At 38.0% G+C, this 19,076-nt stretch overlaps 1 protein-coding gene across 1 annotated transcript in view; it reads left to right on the top strand.

Moving 5' to 3' along the window:
- Window positions 1-19,076, top strand: part of LOC307171184 (NACHT, LRR and PYD domains-containing protein 3-like) — a 62,050-nt gene that overhangs the window by 8,273 nt on the left and 34,701 nt on the right. The window contains exons 2-8 of the mRNA XM_079892665.1: window positions 3,315-3,451; window positions 9,389-9,493; window positions 10,154-10,258; window positions 10,625-10,709; window positions 11,003-11,198; window positions 11,293-13,123; window positions 16,083-16,253. Coding sequence (XP_079748791.1) covers window positions 3,396-3,451; window positions 9,389-9,493; window positions 10,154-10,258; window positions 10,625-10,709; window positions 11,003-11,198; window positions 11,293-13,123; window positions 16,083-16,253 — 2,549 coding nt within the window. The 5' untranslated portion in view covers window positions 3,315-3,395. The remainder of the gene's footprint in view (window positions 1-3,314; window positions 3,452-9,388; window positions 9,494-10,153; window positions 10,259-10,624; window positions 10,710-11,002; window positions 11,199-11,292; window positions 13,124-16,082; window positions 16,254-19,076) is intronic.

The following is a 19,076-nucleotide window of genomic DNA, read 5'->3' as shown; positions in this document are numbered from 1 at the left end:
AAAAAAAGGTACAAAAATGAGGAATGAAATTAGAATTTTTCAGTTCACTCTGCATACTGAGTACATCACATTTACTGAAAGAACATTATTGTGGGATCAATTTAAATTATTAAAATAGATTGTGAACATAAAGTAATGATCAAATTAAAAATAACTATAAGAAGGTCATATATTAAAATAAATTAGTGTATAAAATTACACTTCTTCTCAGTGTTTTAATCCCTGTATATAAATATCAAATCAAATGACTTTGTCACGACACCATAAACACAAGTGTACAGGTGGGAAATTCTTTTGTGCAAACTCTGCAGCATGACAGGTGACAGGTACAGAATATATACACAACACATGTACAGTATTAACAATATACACAAATTACAATATACACTGTATACATAAGAGACAAGTACAGGTAGTGAACAATATATAATTTGGATAGTTTTCTTTTAGAAAGACAAAAGGTTCATGGTGGAGAAAAAACTTTTTCTTTACCTTGACATGTTTCGACTGCAACCTGCAGTCTTCCTCAGAAGCGTCATCTGACAGCTGTGACGTGTCGTTTATCAGCTGTTATTTCCTGGGCGTGGCCACGCCCTGCCCCCCCTCCGCTCGATGTTCTCTGGAGGATGGTGTTCCATGTGTGTGAGAGCATGTAGGCTCCCTCGTCCCGGTTGATGGTGTCTTTGGCCCGCTTCCTGATTTCAATCGCCTCCTTTATCCATCTTCTGTATCTGTTTGGTTCTGATCTGATGATGTGTCCGTTGTCCCAGTCCATAATGTGGTTATTTCGTTTGCAATGATCTGATATGGCTGATTTTAGTTGTTCCTGTTGCGCTTTTTCCTTTTGAGTTCTTGTGAGTCGTCCTGTTGTTTCTTTTTCACATTCTTTCTGATGTTCTTTCTTTCTTGTGTTGAATGACCTGCCTGTTTCTCCTACGTATGTTTTATTGCATGATTTGCATGGTATCTCGTATATGACGTTACATTTTTTGTCTTGCTCTATTTTGTCCTTGGGGTGTACCAGTAACTGCCTTAACTTTGTGTATGGTTTTACTACTGTGTTTATGTTGTATTTTCTCATTGCCCGCTGTAATGGTTCTGTTATGCCTCTGATATATGGTAGGGTTACTATGTCCTTGTTTCCGGTTTCTGATTTCGGTTTGGGTTTTGTTTTTGGTCTGGTTTGCTTGTTTGTGACTTGTTCTTTTCCTTTATTTATGGCCCATGTCGGATATTGGCAGCGTGCAAGTGCGTGTCTGATGTGTTTTTCCTCTTTCTGTCTGTCTCTTTCCTCCGCGATGAAACTGGTCCGTTCATAAAGTGTTCTCACTACTGATAATTTATGCGCCGTGGGATGTTCAGATGTCCAGAGTAAATATTGGTCAGTGTGTGTTGGTTTCCTGTAGACTGTTATTTTGATGCTGTCATCGTCTCTGTGGTGGATCTTTAAATCTAAAAAAGCTATGGTTCTGTTGCATTCTTCCTCATGCGTGAATTTTATGTTTCCAGTGGGGTCAATACTGTTTAGGTGGTCCGTGAGTTCCTGTGTATGTCCGTTTTTTATTTTTTCCAGTATATCGTCTACATAACGTTTCCAGAGGGTGGGTCTGCAATGAGACGGTGCTGTGACTATGGCTTTGAGGGGTTTTATGATTTCAACTAATGCTTTTGATAGGTTGTAAGTAACCGAGCCGATACTGTCTACTATTGGGCGTAGTGGGATGTCCTTTTTGTGTATTTTTGGTGTTCCATAGATTTGGAAACCAAAGCCATAGTCACAGCACCGTCTCATTGCAGACCCACCCTCTGGAAACGTTATGTAGACGATATACTGGAAAAAATAAAAAACGGACATACACAGGAACTCACGGACCACATAAACAGTATTGACCCCACTGGAAACATAAAATTCACGCATGAGGAAGAATGCAACAGAACCATAGCTTTTTTAGATTTAAAGATCCACCACAGAGACGATGACAGCATCAAAATAACAGTCTACAGGAAACCAACACACACTGACCAATATTTACTCTGGACATCTGAACATCCTACGGCGCATAAATTATCAGTAGTGAGAACACTTTATGAACGGACCAGTTTCATCACGGAGGAAAGAGACAGACAGAAAGAGGAAAAACACATCAGACACGCACTTGCACGCTGCCAATATCCGACATGGGCCATAAATAAAGGAAAAGAACAAGTCACAAACAAGCAAACCAGACCAAAAACAAAACCCAAACCGAAATCAGAAACCGGAAACAAGGACATAGTAACCCTACCATATATCAGAGGCATAACAGAACCATTACAGCGGGCAATGAGAAAATACAACATAAACACAGTAGTAAAACCATACACAAAGTTAAGGCAGTTACTGGTACACCCCAAGGACAAAATAGAGCAAGACAAAAAATGTAACGTCATATACGAGATACCATGCAAATCATGCAATAAAACATACGTAGGAGAAACAGGCAGGTCATTCAACACAAGAAAGAAAGAACATCAGAAAGAATGTGAAAAAGAAACAACAGGACGACTCACAAGAACTCAAAAGGAAAAAGCGCAACAGGAACAACTAAAATCAGCCATATCAGATCATTGCAAACGAAATAACCACATTATGGACTGGGACAACGGACACATCATCAGATCAGAACCAAACAGATACAGAAGATGGATAAAGGAGGCGATTGAAATCAGGAAGCGGGCCAAAGACACCATCAACCGGGACGAGGGAGCCTACATGCTCTCACACACATGGAACACCATCCTCCAGAGAACATCGAGCGGAGGGGGGGCAGGGCGTGGCCACGCCCAGGAAATAACAGCTGATAAACGACACGTCACAGCTGTCAGATGACGCTTCTGAGGAAGACTGCAGGTTGCAGTCGAAACATGTCAAGGTAAAGAAAAAGTTTTTTCTCCACCATGAACCTTTTGTCTTTCTAAAAGAAAACTATCCAAATTATATCATTAAGAAGACAATATGAAAATTTTTGAACTATGAACGATATATAGTACATTATTATACTATACACAGAGCACGATATGAAAAACACAATAATAAACAGTTCACAGGAGTGTTATGTTGCGGTGAGCAGTGCAGTATGGGATGCATTAGAGTAAATGTCAGGGTGAAGAATAATGTTGACTCAGAGTCCAGTGTAACTGATAAAGTGCAGTGCATGAGGACTGTGTATCGTTTGTTGGCTTAACATTTTCTTTAGTTCTAAATTTTCATCATTATGTGTTTATCCTTCTGAACTATCATGATGTTAATCTCAGTGCCTCATTGTCATGTCCAGGTCATGCTGAGCCTCTGAGTGTCTTCACCAACACACAGACACCAGTGCTGAGCTGTTTCCAGTGGCAGTTTATCTGCAGTAATGTCAGAGGAGCGAGGAAAGCACTTTCTCTCTAAGAGTCTCTCAGAGAAACAGAGGTAAGACTGCGACTGTTTTCACAGGATCATTTTAAACACTACTGGAGTTTCAGGTTTGTCCTGTAAAGAACAAAGTCTGATCAACAAGGAGTGTTTGCTCTCACCATTGCCATGTCAAATACTGTGCAAAACAATTAAGAACTTCCTATAAATGTTTTTAGATTGTCTCAGGTTAAAAATGACTTGAAACTGGTTTCATATTTAATTTACAGGAACATTTAGCACAGTTAAGTAAGGGTTAATGCCCGACGAGGTGTCCATTATCAGGTTTTAATGGACGACGGCGAGGCGTGAACCGTCCGACGCGCAGCGGAGGTCCATTAATACCTGATAATGGACACCTCGAAGGGCATTAACCCGCTTATACCATGGTCACTTACGAAAGAAAGAAATATTTAATCAATTAATAATACTTTAATGTGTTTTAGAGTAAAAATCGTGAGGGTTTTTATTTATTAAGTCGAGCGCACTATTTAATATCTCCCGTATACAGGCGTTGCCAAGCAACGTGGCCACAGCGACCCGACCGCAGCAGTTGATCAGTGAGTTTGAGCCAGCGCAATCATTTAGAACTGTCATCAGGCAAATTGACGGGAAGCCTTTCCTAGGTGTACATTATCACTTTTTAACGGACACCCTGCAGCCAATCAGAATCGAGTATTCACCCAGACCATGGTATAAATATGTTTAATGTACCATATATGTAAAGTCCTGTACAAACCCAGATTAAAGTGCACTGCATTACGGTTTAAAGGTTAGGGCTGAATGATTTTGGAAAATAATCTAATTGTGTTTGTTTGTTTTTAACAATATTGCGATTGTGATTTAATATGCAATTATTTTTTAAGCTCTTTATCTTCTGCATTATTCAACAAAGAAAATAAATCATTGCATAGTAGGGGTGGGAATCTTTAAGCACCTCACGATCAGACTCCAAAATGATTCTTGATCTGCTTTTTTATTATTAATTTATTTTATTAATAAAACTTATAATTCCATATGTAACTAATTCTAAAAAGATTAAGTACTTATTACGTAATTTTTTTAATTAAACAATTGCATGTTAAGAATTTTAATTAAATAAACTAATATAGCTTCAAAACATAAAGGCTAGAAAATAACAAAGAGGAACAAAAAACATATTACAAGCAATAAACAAAGAGTGCTTTTGGTATTTGAGAGTAGGCTATCTGCATGTTTTTCATTCAAGAACTGTGAGTGAGTTTTCTCTCTCAGCTTTACTGTTGTTGGATTATTACTGATGACATCATAGACAGCAGGAGTACGGTGTACATTTTAGGACATCCTCAGACCTCAACCATATGAAGACAAGGCATCATGCATCAGACTAAAAGGCTTCAGTCATTGGACAAAATGGCATCGCACCTCAGACTGAAAAGCTTCAGGTCTCAGGAGAAATGATGTCAGGTCTCAGGTCTCGTACAATTAGGCATCAGACGAAACAGCCTCAGACTAAAAGGCTTCAGCCATAAAGGCATCGGGCGAAATGGACTCGGTGGAGTTTGGAGGTTCGCATTGCCCCGCCCCATGTGACGTCACATGTACGCGGTTCATAGCTCGAAAGAACGCTTTAACTTCAGGATAGATTGCCAACATACAAGCTAGCTAGTTGAAATATGTAATCTAACTTTTTAAACGTGCAAATAAAACTTGCGAAATGCATTTTCTCTTCTGTATACAACGTATAACATTTAATTAAAGCATACATATAGGTCCATAAGCCCTCTAGATCTTTAAGATCTGCAGAGAAAGGGATTATGCTGTCTGTACCACGCACAAAATACAAGCAACGGGGTGATAGGGCCTTTGCTGTAGTTGCCCCTAAGCTATGTAATATGCTACCGCTTTATACCACTTTGCCCTCTGGTAAAGCCCCGGGTCCTGATGGCATTCCAAGTGAGGTGCTGAAGGAAGGCGGACTATCTCTTCTTGCCGCACTCAATGCATTATTCTGTAAAATATGGAGCGAGGAAGCTGTGCCTCAAGATTTTAAAGACGCATTGATTGTTCACATCTACAAGCGCAAGGGAGACAGAGCCTGCTGTGACAATCATCGTGGCATCTCGTTGCTCTCCATTGCAGGCAAAGTTTTGGCACGAATTCTGCTGAACCGCCTCCAACAACATGTTCATGACAGTGACATCATCCCGGAAAGTCAGTGTGGATTTTGTACAGGCCGCGGTACTATGGACATGGTGTTTACTGCTAGGCAGATCCAGGAGAAGTGCAGAGAACAACACCTTGACCTTTATATGATCTTTATTGACCTCATGAAAGCCTTCGACTCAGTTTCCCGCACCGGGCTCTGGCTCATTCTTCATAAGATTGGATGTCCAGAGAAATGTATTAACATCATCCGTTTATTTCATGATGGCATGCTCGGTCAGGTTCTGGATGATGGCAAACTGTCTGACCCATTTGGCATCTCCACTGGCACCAAACAGGGATGTGTGCTTGCCCCACTGTTATTCAGCATCTTTTTTTCCATGATGCTGTCTGTGGCTTTTAAGGACTGCGACTTGGGCATTCCAATCCAGTTCTGCACAGATGGCTGTGTCTTCAATCTACGCAGGCTTCAGGCTCGTACAAAGACACATTCAGCAATTCTGCGTGACCTCCTATATGCAGATGATTGTGCACTGATGGCGCACACCCTTACTGAAGCTCAGTCACTATTCGATTGTTTTAGAACTGCAGCTTCTAGGTTTGGGCTCACTGTCAGTCTTAAGAAGACAGAAGTCATGCTTCAAGCGGTGAACAAGTCAAACTCCAATCCACCGGTAATCACTGCAGGCGAGACAGTGCTGGCGGCCGTTGACAAATTCTGCTACCTTGGTAGCATTCTTACAGCTGATACGACAGCGGACTCCGACATCAGTGCCCGCATCGCAAAAGCTAGTTTTGCCTTCGGTCGACTGTCCAAGAGAGTATGGGATGAGCACGGTATTCGATTGGAAACAAAGGTGGCAGTATATAAGGCAGTCATCCTCACAGTGCTGCTGTATGGATCTGAGTCCTGGACCATTTATCGCCGGCAGATTACCAAACTTGATCAGTTCCATATGCGCTGTCTCTGTCGTATTGCACATGTCAAATGGCAGGACAAGACCCCAAATACTGAGGTACTTCAGACCTGTGGCATCACTGGTATTGAGGCCTTCCTGCTTGCTGCGCAGTTTCGCTGGTCTGGACATGTTGTACGTATGGCAGATTCACGCCTACCGAAGCAGGTTTTTATGGACAACTCCAGAGTGGCATGCGCGCTCAAGGAGGGCAACTAAAACGCTACAAGGACGGCCTCAAAGCCAATTTGAAACTATGCAACATGGACCCAAATGACCTTGAAGAGATGGTTGCAGACAGGACATCATGGCGAGCACAGTGCCATAATGCCATACACTCCTTTGAGCTCAGCCGCATCACTTCTGCAGTAGACAAACGAAGACGCAGAAAGCACAATGCCTTAACATCTAGAACAACATCTAGCCATTTTGTGTGCGACGCCTGTGGCCGGCCATGTGCGTCAAGGATCGGCCTCTATTCACATCGTAGGACGCACCAACAACAACAACTGTGACGAGATCTGTCGTGTCGACAGCTCAGACCATATGGAATATGCTACCACTTTATATTAGGTCTGCTCCAACTTTAGGCTCTTTTAAAAGCCTTTTTGAAAATTCACTTATTTCATATGTCCTCTTTAGGTGTAGAGGGATGAGCTCTTGTGCATCTATGTTTTACTATGTGGATTTTATTGTGGTGTTGTTTTATTGTGTTTTATTTTTTATTTTAGAATTGCTTGTACAGCACTTTGGTACAACTTATTGTTGTTGGAATAGTGCTTTATAAATAAATAAATAAAGAAAGAAAGATATAGGCTAGGTAGCATATGGACAGATTCCGATGACTTGTCATTATAAATCTTAGGGAAACTTTTAACCCTTAAACTCATAATTGTAAATTACAGCTTAGCGCCAAACAGTCTGAATCAAATTGCCCTTCTGACACTTTTGCTGCCGAATGAAGTTGGGCAGAACCATCGCCAAGTCCCCCCCCTGCAAGCAGGAATCTAGGTGGCCCAGAAGAACTCCAGAATTGTTGCATTCCACACACACACACACACATATACACGAACTTTGAACATTAAACTTAGAACATAAGCATGTCAAATGTATACAATATACTCTTGTGTGTTTCCCAGTTCATAGCTTAGTTTATGATTTTCTAGTTGAAGGAGTGAACTATAAGTGCTCATATTCATGCTTATGAATATAACTTTGTATTTCCACCTTCTTTACCTGCCGTTCTTGGTATCTTGTTAACCGTCTCGGACTCTCGGTCTGACTGAGCTTTCTTCACTTCGGTTTTCTTTTTAGCTTTAGTTTTAGTCTTTTGTCTTTGTTTTTCATATTCTCCTTTGTTCATTTCCACCTACGAGTGAAATGAACTTCCACCTACGCCTGAATTATTTCTTTGGTAACTTCACTTTCAACGGACCTTTAAATTCCCCGCGACTCTGCTCTCCCCAGAAGAGACGAGAGAGCACGCCCAGCTCCGAAAGACCGACGCACACGCCTTCTTTCCTCAGCAACATTCATTTATTAAAACCCATTATATTCTTGATTGTCTCTCTCTGCTGCTCACATTACAAAGTCCCTTAAATGTTCGATCTAAGCTACAAGCTTTACATTTGTTGATACTTTAATTATTCTTTTTATAGAACAGAAAAGTTATTTTTCATGGCCAGAAAAATAGCCTTTTCGTGAGAGTCTATAAAAGGATAACTTTTCTTGAGAGTTGATAAAAGATTGTGCGATCCGTTCGCTGGACTAGATTATTCAGATTATAGATTAAGGGTTATCCTGAGAATTGATCTATTCTAGACTATTGTTATATTAATGGTTAATTATAATTCGTTGTGATTGATTATTGACATACAATTGATCTATTTTTGCCTACCTGTATTAATAATTGATTATAATCCGTTGTATTTAATTATCCCTCTATATAGATACATTGGCAAAAGTATACCCTTTTCGGGTGATTTAACCTGTATGCGATATGATTAATCATATCCCTGATTAATTATTAATATTCCCTTTATTTGAGCTAGGGTCTTTACAGCTATATATATATATATATATTAAAGGATATAAAAGTCTCCTTGCATTATGGATGTATTACACCAGAATTTTCAGTCTTCATGGATGCCATGTTAGTGTTTCCGGTCGTCATAAACGTTGCATCTGAAGTGTGATGATTTCAGTGTGAGGAAGGAAGAAGACGGGGTTAACTGACTGAGACTTGTGCGTTTTATTAAAGTATTTCAAAGAAATCACAAACAAAAGTTTGCGCTCTGCGCTTTCTCCATAAATAAACTCTTTCACTGCAGCACTTGGGTTTCCATTTTCTCAGTTCTCAGACACGCACAAAGGCCCAGTCCAGTCTCTCTCTCAGTCTGTATCCATTTCCTGGTGGCTTTTATCCGGTCTCTCCATGCCAATTACAAGACACAGGTGTTTGTTATTTGCACCTACTTACGCAATGCTCATCTCCTGCCTCTCTCTCCCGTTGCAGACCTTTCTCACATGTGCTTCATGTAATCATGAATTTTTATGTTGAAGTGGTTCCTGAGTTATTTTTGTAGTCAGTTTGTAGTCTTTCTTGTTGATTAGTTTTCCACAGGTGTTTCCTATTAGATATATATCAGTGGCGGGCCGTGCATTTCACACCTAGGCCTTCAGTGATGTCCAATATCTACATGATATTGGTCATGGACTTGATCTTTAGTCATAGATGGACAAAAGTACGGCTATACTTTATTTAATTACTATTTGCAACATTAAACCCTTTCAAATGAGACTGAAGTATTTCCTGTAGTAAAGTGTTTTATCTTCCTGCTCTTTGTGTCATTAGTGAAAGATCAGGCTCACATGTGTCCAGTGCTGTGTCTGTGAAGAGTGACCAGTCAAAAGATGAAGGACCAAAGTTCAGTGAGAGAAAACCATCATCTAACAAAAGGTATTACATGTGTTACTTAATGTTGGTCACACATAGACTGTTAGAACATATTTCAGCAATCAGCAATTTTTTTTAACTTATTAGATTTGAATTCTGCTTTTTGTAATACCCATTAGGGCTTGGTGACATATGTCTGTATTTTTTGGTTGAATTGCGAAAATGGTATATATTTGTAATTTTTCTATTTGGTTACAATTATGTATTTATTTTTTAAAAAAGTTTTTATTTTACATCCTGCCCAGTGTTGTCTTACAAACAATGTTCATATTGAAGGCTATGAAAACAAATACTGTGAATGTAACTATGTAGGCTGTGCTATATTATGTGCAAAAAAGGGTTAAAACCACATTACACTACACTAATTGTTACAACATTACAATCCAAAAACATAAATAATGCTTTTTAAAGCAGACGTTATATTCACTAAACTTAAAAATAAATAAAAACAAAAGCACAGACTAAATGTTCACAAGTAAGAGGAGCACAACAACCAAAACAACCAAAAGATGAATTTGTCCTTCCATCCATCTTTAGTCATAGATGGACAAAAGTACAGCTATACTTTATTTAATTACTATTTGCAACATTAAACCCTTTCAAATGAGACTGCAGTGTCCCCTGTAGTAAAGTGTTTTATCTTCCTGCTCTTTGTGTCATTAGTGAAAGATCAGGCTCACATGTGTCCAGCTCTGTGTCTGTGAAGAGTGACTGCTCAAAAGATGAAGGACCAAAGTTCAGTGAGAGAAAACCATCAACTAACAAAAGGTATTTCATGTGTTTCTTATTGTTAGTCACACATAGACTGTTAGAACATATTTCAGCATTTTTTTTTCATAAAACTTTGTTCATTCCAATTTACAAACAGCAGTGCTATAAAAACCAAAAGGGAGCATCAGCAAAAAAAAATATATAAAATTTTATATTTAAAATTATAATAAAAAAATGTCTAATACCCATTTATTTCAGTGTGCTGACATAACTGCTGTACAACATATTAAAATACCTATTGTTGATGCAGAATTCACTATTTATTTATACTTAAATAGATCCTATACTTTAACAGCAAAAACTAAAGTTAAAAAAAATATATATTTTGGCTGAAAATGCCGTATTTATTTCAATGGCTAACAGGCTTCAATGTGAGACGTTGGACGCAGACGATCAGACTCACAGGAACCTCAAGAGTTTCAAAGACAATCTTCTTGGGATCTTCCAGGTAGGAAAACACATTTTCATAAATGTTTGTATTTATAACAAACAAATAGTTTACTGAACTTTTTTTTGCAAAAAATAATGAAATAGAATTTTTAAGAATCCATAAAATAATAATCAAAATGTAAAAAACATACTTTTTGTGTTAAATGGCAGCTAATTGAGATGTTTGGTTTTAACTGTTTTTATTTTTTAGAAATATTTTTCATTCCTGAATAAATAGTTTTGACCAAATATGGATGTGGATCTGGTTAAATTGTGTTGTTTTGTCCCTTATTTTTCTTGCTTTGTTTGTAGGATCTTGAGAGCAAAATAATCATATTTCTGAAGCATGAACTGGAAAAGTTTAAGAAAATATTACAAAATGAGAACACACAACACTTTGTGAAGGACTTTAATGAGAATAGATGCAGTATTAAAGCAGCAGCTCTTGATCTCACACTACATTACCTAAGAGAGATGAAGAAAGGTGAAGCTGCTGATGCTCTAGAAGGTAAGAGACTCATGATCATCTGTCAGATTGTCACTTATAAATGTGGGAGAGAAAATTAAGACTAAAACTATCTAGTTTCTGTTCCTGTGTTTAGATGAGCTGTTCTTCATTCATCAGCTGAAATGTGGCCTAGAGAAGAAGTATCAATGTGTGTTTGAAGGAATTGCGAAGCAAGGTGACTCCACACTTCTGAATAACATCTACACAGATCTCTATATCACTCAGGGTAGCAGTGAACAGGTCAATACTGAGCATGAGGTGAGACAGATTGAAGTTGCTTCCAGGCGTCATGAAGCACAAGAGATACAGGTTGAATGCACACATCTATTTGAAGCACCTGAACAAGACGAGGAGATCCGAACTGTACTGACAAAAGGAGTCGCTGGCATCGGGAAATCAGTCTCTGTGCAAAAGTTTGTTCTGGACTGGGCTGAAGGAAAAGAAAATCAAGATATCAGCTTCATATTTCCTCTTCCATTCAGAGAGATGAACTTAAAGGAGAAAGAAAAACTGAGTTTGATGGAACTTATAACTCAGTTTTTCCCAGAGACAAAAGGACTGAACCTTACAAGAAGGAATCAATTCAAAGTGCTGTTCATCCTTGATGGACTGGATGAATGTCGCCTTCCTCTGAAGTTTGATTGTAATGAGACGTGGCGTGATGTATCGTCACCAGCCTCTCTGGATGTTCTCCTAACGAACCTCATGAAGGGAAATCTGCTTCCTTCTGCTCTCATCTGGATCACCACCAGACCAGCAGCTGCCAGTAAGATTCCTCCTGACTGTATCGACCGGCTGACAGAAATACGAGGATTCAGTGACGCACAAAAGCAAGAGTACTTCAAAAAAAGATTCACCGATGAGAATCAGGCCAACACAATCCTAGATCACATTAAACAATCAAAGAGTCTCTTTATCATGTGCCACATCCCAGTCTTCTGCTGGATTTCAGCCACGGTTCTCCAGAACATTCTGGAGGAGAAAATAAATAATGATGTGAAAAACACTCAGGCTGATGAGATCTCTAAAACACAGCAGGAATCAAACACTAAAGACACTCCCAAGACTCTGACACAAATGTACACACACTTTCTCCGCTTTCAGATCCAGCAAAGCCGCCGAAAGTATGATGGAGAATACACACCAGATGTTTCCTGGGATAAAGATGCCATCCTTTCACTGGGGAAACTGGCATTTCATCAGCTGGAAAGAAACAACCTGATCTTCTATGACACAGACCTGGAAGCCTGTGGTATTGACGTCTATAAGGCATCAGTGTACTCAGGCATGTGTACCCAGATCTTTAAGGAGGAAACAGGGATCATTCTTGGTACCATGTACTGCTTTGTTCACTTGAGCATTCAAGAGTTTATTGCAGCCCTTTATGCACATCTGTTTCTAGACATCGACAAGATAAGTGTGTTTGATCATGAGTCTACAGAACAGGAAAACAGAAATGAAACCATGATTGATTTTCTCAAGACTGCAGTGGACAAGGCGCTCGAGAGTGACAATGGACACCTGGACCTTTTCCTTCGCTTCCTCCTCGGTCTGTCGCTCCAGTCCAATCGACGACTCTTACGAGGTCTGTTAACACAGCAAGACAGCAATGACCAGAGCAACAAGGAAATAGTTCAGTACATCAAGCAGAAATTAGAAGATAATCTTCCAGCAGAGAGATCCATCAATCTGTTCTACTGTCTGAGTGAACTGAACGACCAAACTCTGGTGGATGAGATTCAGACCCAGCTTAGCAAAGGCAGTCTCTCATCTGGTGACCTTTCACCTGCCCAGTGGTCTGCTTTGGTCTTTGTGTTGTTGACATCAGAGGAAGAGCTGGAGGAGTTTGAGCTTCAGAAATTCAAGAAATCAGACGAGTGTCTCATCAGATTATTGGCAGTCATCAAAGCCTCCAGAAGAGCTCTGTAAGTCACTTAATACGTTATATCATGTTTTGGTCTAATCCAGGGTATAACAGATTACTTAAAATACAATATATTATCAGTTGTTACTTTATATCTCCCAATAAAATTATATTTTAAATGCTAAATTTCCTAATAGTTTTAGTTCTATAATTGTAATTGTGGTGGGCAAAACGTATTGCAATGCAATACATGATTGAGAGACACAAATAAACATTTATCAAAACCCTGTTGAATCATATTAGATTACAATTATTAGATTAAAGCAACTTTTTTGTTTTAGAAAAACCATGTTAACCCCCTGAGGTCGGCTATCGCGCCGACGCGATAGGCTCGTTTTTTTCCCTATCAGTGAAAAAAAAATATATAAAAAAAAGATATTACTTTTTATCTTATATGCTTGTGTTATACATCAATCGATCCTGTTAAGTGTGTATTATTTTTGTGTATACTCACAATAAAAACAAAGTGTTGTGCTTTTCGCCAAATAAAGAAAAATAAACACGAGGCGAGTTCTGCCTTCTCTCTCTCCATGTAGTCAATTCTGAAACGCGTCCAAAAATGAACCATAACTCAGCGAATACTTCTCACACAGACACGTGAGATATGTCTTTATGAAGCTTGAAATCTCTTCTTGTAAATGAAGTAATTTATATAAAAAACAAATGTTTTCAACTCATGTAATCTGTCTGAAAGCAAGGAGAGGTACCGTTTTTCCTTCTGCCTCATTATCTTAATAATCAGCTGCTGCCGCCCCGCCCCCGGCGCGATTCACATGTTAAATAGTTAGGTGATCTAGTATGCATCGCATACGCCCCCCCGATCAATGCCATAAAAACACAGTTTCTTCATGAGACTTACTGATAGTTCATCACGTTTTGAGTATGGCTCGTTTCTCCGGTGAAGACGCCCTTCAGATGATTCTGGACAGCGAGGAAGAATGCACGATACCGGGTTGTTTCCTCAGAGGAAGATTATAACAGACGACGAACGGCAGCATTTTGAAGAGCGAATTCCGCCGAGGACACAATTCCGGAGTAAGTTTTACTTAAAAGTCTTTTGTCTTTTATTTTTCGTGTTCGCATTTATGAGGAAAAAAACAATATTACGTGACAGTTCTCCATTATGGACGCGAGCGCTCTAAGCACTAAAAGACTTTCAAACATTCACAGAGACCTCAAAACAGAAAGTACAAATCCTTTCTGTAAAACGAATTTCGTTTTGTATCAATTGTATCTTAATTTTAATAATTTCTTCATTAACAAATTTCCTGGATTTAAAGTAAATATAGGCAATCACAACATAAGGTCTGAACTGGAGATCATCATGAACCCGTAGCCTACTCGCCTCACATGTCTAAAAAAAATCGAAATATATTTACAGAAAGCTGGTTCTAAACAAAACCATCCAAAACAAAAAAACTATGTAGCCTAATAAATGTGCATTTTCTCCGGTGCGTTCACTGCGAAGATCGCGAGTCAAAAGCCTATCATCAACTTCATCTTTGCCAGAAGTTAAATTTATATCGAGTTTGTGAATGAATGATGTTGTTTTAGCAAACTGTATTGCTAGACTGAGATGAGTAAAAATCGACTGAAATATGTTGAAATAAAATGTAGGCTATTTGTATAAGCAACGTATTAAATGGCAAATTAACAATATGCACTAATATTTCATGAAAACAACGTTACAGTCAGGCGGAATATGAAAGACAACATTTTGTTTAGTAGATTTGGGTACAGTTTTTACTGTAGAATATACTGCCTCGTCAAATAAGCTTTTGTTTAGCAATTTCTATATATAAAATAGCCTACTATTTTTGTCAAAAATAAAGTCATCAACTAAGATGTTAGCCGTTCCAATGTTGGCTATATTCAAAGTAATGAATACATAGATAAAATGTAGGCCTATAATCTTTTTTTTTTTTTTACAAAGAAAGAGTACACTTGAAATATTGTTTAAATTGTAATAATTGTTGTAATTGTAACCTTTTTAATAAAATAGCAAAACATATTTACAAGATAGATGTAAGCAAAATCTTAAATGGTCAATATAAGTCTTCTTCTAAATATATATTTTGTCCTTGCATTGTGGCTCAGTCAGTGTCACACCTGAATGAATGGCTCATTATGCAGAGTGGGTGGGACAATGTAATCTAAGGTGAAAACCACTCCTCGTTCACGCCCCCCTCGCATATTGGCTTTCCAAGCAAAACCTGTTTTACATCAATTTAAATCAATGTATGGTTTTATGTGAACGATAAAGCAAGACTATTTTCACATAATTTTGAAGAAAAAACTATAGGCGACCACATCCATTAGTCAAAAGTCTTATTGCCACATATTTAGTATGTGTTTTATGGCCTTATTTCTGCAACTTTCATTTTAATTTTTTCCAATAAGCACGCATAAACATTATTGTCTTAAAAATTCAAACATATACATGCATGTTGATCAGATATTTTGGTAGCCCTGTTTGTGCTATATAGAGTGAATTTACACCTTTGCCATTAATATGTTTATAAATAACTGAAAAAAGCACAAATGTCAGAGCATGTCAGAACACCTCCAGGGCCCAGAAAACAGCTCAGACTCCAGAGGGTTAAACTGTATATATCAAATATACTGTTTAACATGGTTTTTCTAAAACAAAAAAGTTGCTTTAATCTAATAATTGTAATCTTGAAATATTAGCAACTATAAAGAAATTCTTAGTTTGAAGTAATCTTAGTGTAACGTTGCAGAGAAAGGCAGGCAAAGACGAGGATCTAAACGCAGGGTTATTTAATAAAGTAACAAGAAACAGGAAACAGGGAACAGGGAACACAGAACTCAAAGATCAAAGATATATATACACTGTACACACTAGTTAAGTAAAAAATATAAAATAATGGAAAATATATTAATATTTGTATAATAAAATGTTCCATCTAATTTCGAGATGTAATTTATTTGTCTTGCAGGCTAAATGATTGTGGCTTAACAGACAAAAGCTGTTCAGCTCTGGCTACTGTTCTTGGATCAGATACCAATCTGAAAGAGCTGAACATGAACAATAATAGTCTGCAGGATTCAGGAGTGAAGCTGCTCTGCACTGGACTGAAGAATATAATGTGTACATTGGAGATACTGAGGTGAGTTGTGTACCAGTAGAAGATATTTTGAGATATTCTTTACTTTTAAATATATTTCAATCATGACAACTCAGAAGGAGTTTTACTAAGAAAGGGGTCATGAACCGCTTTGTTTTGTTTTATAATGTTTCCTGTAATGCATATATAATGTTAGTATAATTTTTACATCAAAAATTGTCATAATTTACTCTGATTTTTGCCCTCTGATTTGAACTCTGGTTTGAAGGGGCGCTGTGAGACTTCAGTGTAAACGCCCACTGCTGTGATTGGCTAACATCTTTGCATATGAAATAAGTATTACAAGTGGAACTCTCTTGAATACTTTTAGCACGCTTTTACAATTACAGCTCTTAAGATTAACTAATCGTGTAAAGTGTTGATTAAAGCATTGTATTTAGATCTATGGCATTATATTTATATAGTGGCGTGAAAGGTTGCAGTAATGAGCATGTTGCCGATCACAAACATGTTGAGCATTTCAGTGTGATCTCGTCATTGCAAAGAATCCACAGTGAAATGTACTGCATACGAATAAATAATACTCAACTGAGACATTCACATTGTCGAAAATAAATAACCACATTCGTAGTATTAGCAGGGCTCGACATTAAAGGGTTAGTTTACCCAAAAATGAAAATTCTGTCAGTAATTACTCACCCTCATGTTGTTCCAACCCCATAAGACTTTCGTTCATCTTCAGAACACAAATGAAGATATTTTTGATTAAATCTGAGAGCTGGATCACTCCTCCATAGGCTTCTAAGACATTATAACTTGCTGACCCAGAAAATGTATTAAAGACATCGTTAATATAGTCCAAGTGACTACAGTGGCTCAATCTTAAGTTTATAAAGCCTCGAGTCTTTTCACATAGTATAACTGCGCAGCGCTTCTGTGTTGTACGTCACACGCATCACACACATGACCAGCTTCGGACAATAGTCAGCCTATGTGTGAAGTACAACACAGAAGCGCTGCGTAGTTACACTACGTGAAAAGACTCAAGGCCCAGAGAGAAGTATTTTCGTCGTTAAAATCTTAAACTGTGTTCCGAAGATGAACGGAGGTCTTACGGGCTTGGAACGACATGAGGGTGAGTCATTAATGACAGAATTTTCATTTTTGGGTGAACTAACCGTTTAAGCCTTTTCATGTGCTTGTCCTTTGGACATGTAAATCTGTCATTCACTTGTCCGAGAAAAAAAGTTGCTTGTCCGTAATTATTTTGGGGTGTGTGTGTGTGTGCTGTAAATATAATTTATTTTGAAGAAATATTCTCATCTGTGTTCAATCAGCTGTGATATATTTAAATCTGCATATTGTCATATCTGCACCTTTAAAGGGCATTTCCCCCCTAATCTTATTAAACGTATTCTTCATCTTTAGTTTTACATTTTTAAATTTGATCAATAAATTAAATTAGAATAGCCTAATAAGATACTATAGGACTGTTGTTACCCTAGGTAGGGCTGATCAAATTAAATCATTTACACTGTAAATTTACAACTGCATTAAATAATGTTATGAGATTGTTTTAAATATTTTTGAATATACAAATAAGAAACGTTGGAAAGAATGATACTTTTAAACATGAAAGTAAACCGCCAGTAGGAGGCGGCAGGTGACCGTCTTAATAAGCAAGGCATTGAGTCATTCATTCAAACGATTCGTTCAAACAACTGATTAATTCAAGAATGAGACAGATGTTTATGAATGGGTCATTGAATCTTTGACTCGGCCAATTCGTTCAAAACGCTGAATCATTCAGTAATGAAAACAGGGTTAAGTGTTGCTGTGAGATGCCTTACGGTTCTGCTGTGATCTTTGTTTGGAACTATTTTCGCTGCTGAAACAGAACAAAAACAGCCAATATTGTGTCTAAAATGTAAGTGGTTCAATTTGAACTGTTGTATCAAAAGCAATGTCACATTTTCAGTTGTGGTGGTATTCAGTAGTCAGGAAAACAGCACTCGTCGTGTGAGGTTGCTAAACTGTATCATATGTTAAAAATATTAAAACTCCACATTTTGAATTTTTATAGGCAGTATGTTGTTAACTGAGTTTCTTTTGCGTGAGCTGCGCTCATTTGTTTAGATTTCTCCTCGAGAGGCTGCACGAGCCTCAACAGCGCAACCTTGTTACCGTCAGTAATACATTTATTATCCACTATCAATCACAACTTACAATAAATATAATACAATCAGAATCATTCTCTCATTTTAGTGATTCCCTAGTTATTTTTTTTGTTATTGACGATTAATCAGGCTATTTGTCCGGTCGGGCAAGTAAAATTTTCTTTTACTTGTCCCTTAAAAAAATCCACTTGTCCCGGACAAGCAGACAAGCGTTAATGTCGAGCCCTGTATTAGGATCTTTTGTAAGGTAATGTTATTTGTGGTCCATCCTGTATAGCTCTCCTCTCGTCATCTCAACACACCAGTGGGCGAGGCCAAAGTTGTAATGGTGAAGTAGGCATTGATTTTCTTCTGCAGAGGCGGTCTTTAACCACTCTACTACATCATCAAAAAGCACATTCCCGGACGAGTCGTTCGCTGGTCTTGGTAACAATAAAAGTTGTTTTTGGAATAACAAGGAAGTTTTCAGTTCTGAAACTTACAGGATATTCTCATAGTATAATGACCTCTTATATGTAAAAAGCTCAAGGAAATTTTTATTTCTCAGTTTATGACCCCTTTAATGTATTTGGCTTGGAGGACTAGATCTGCTACGCTGATGATGCTGTTGATTATTGCTGCTGCTGCAGAGCAAGTATGGACTTGCTACTGCTAATAAATGTGCAGACATGCTGCTGCGATTATGTAA

Source organism: Squalius cephalus (assembly GCF_949319135.1).
Source record: "Squalius cephalus genome assembly, chromosome: 14".
NCBI classification, from domain to species: Eukaryota; Metazoa; Chordata; class Actinopteri; order Cypriniformes; family Leuciscidae; genus Squalius; species Squalius cephalus.
Note: the sequence above shows the minus strand (reverse complement) of the source record. Positions and strands in the feature narration are given on the sequence as shown.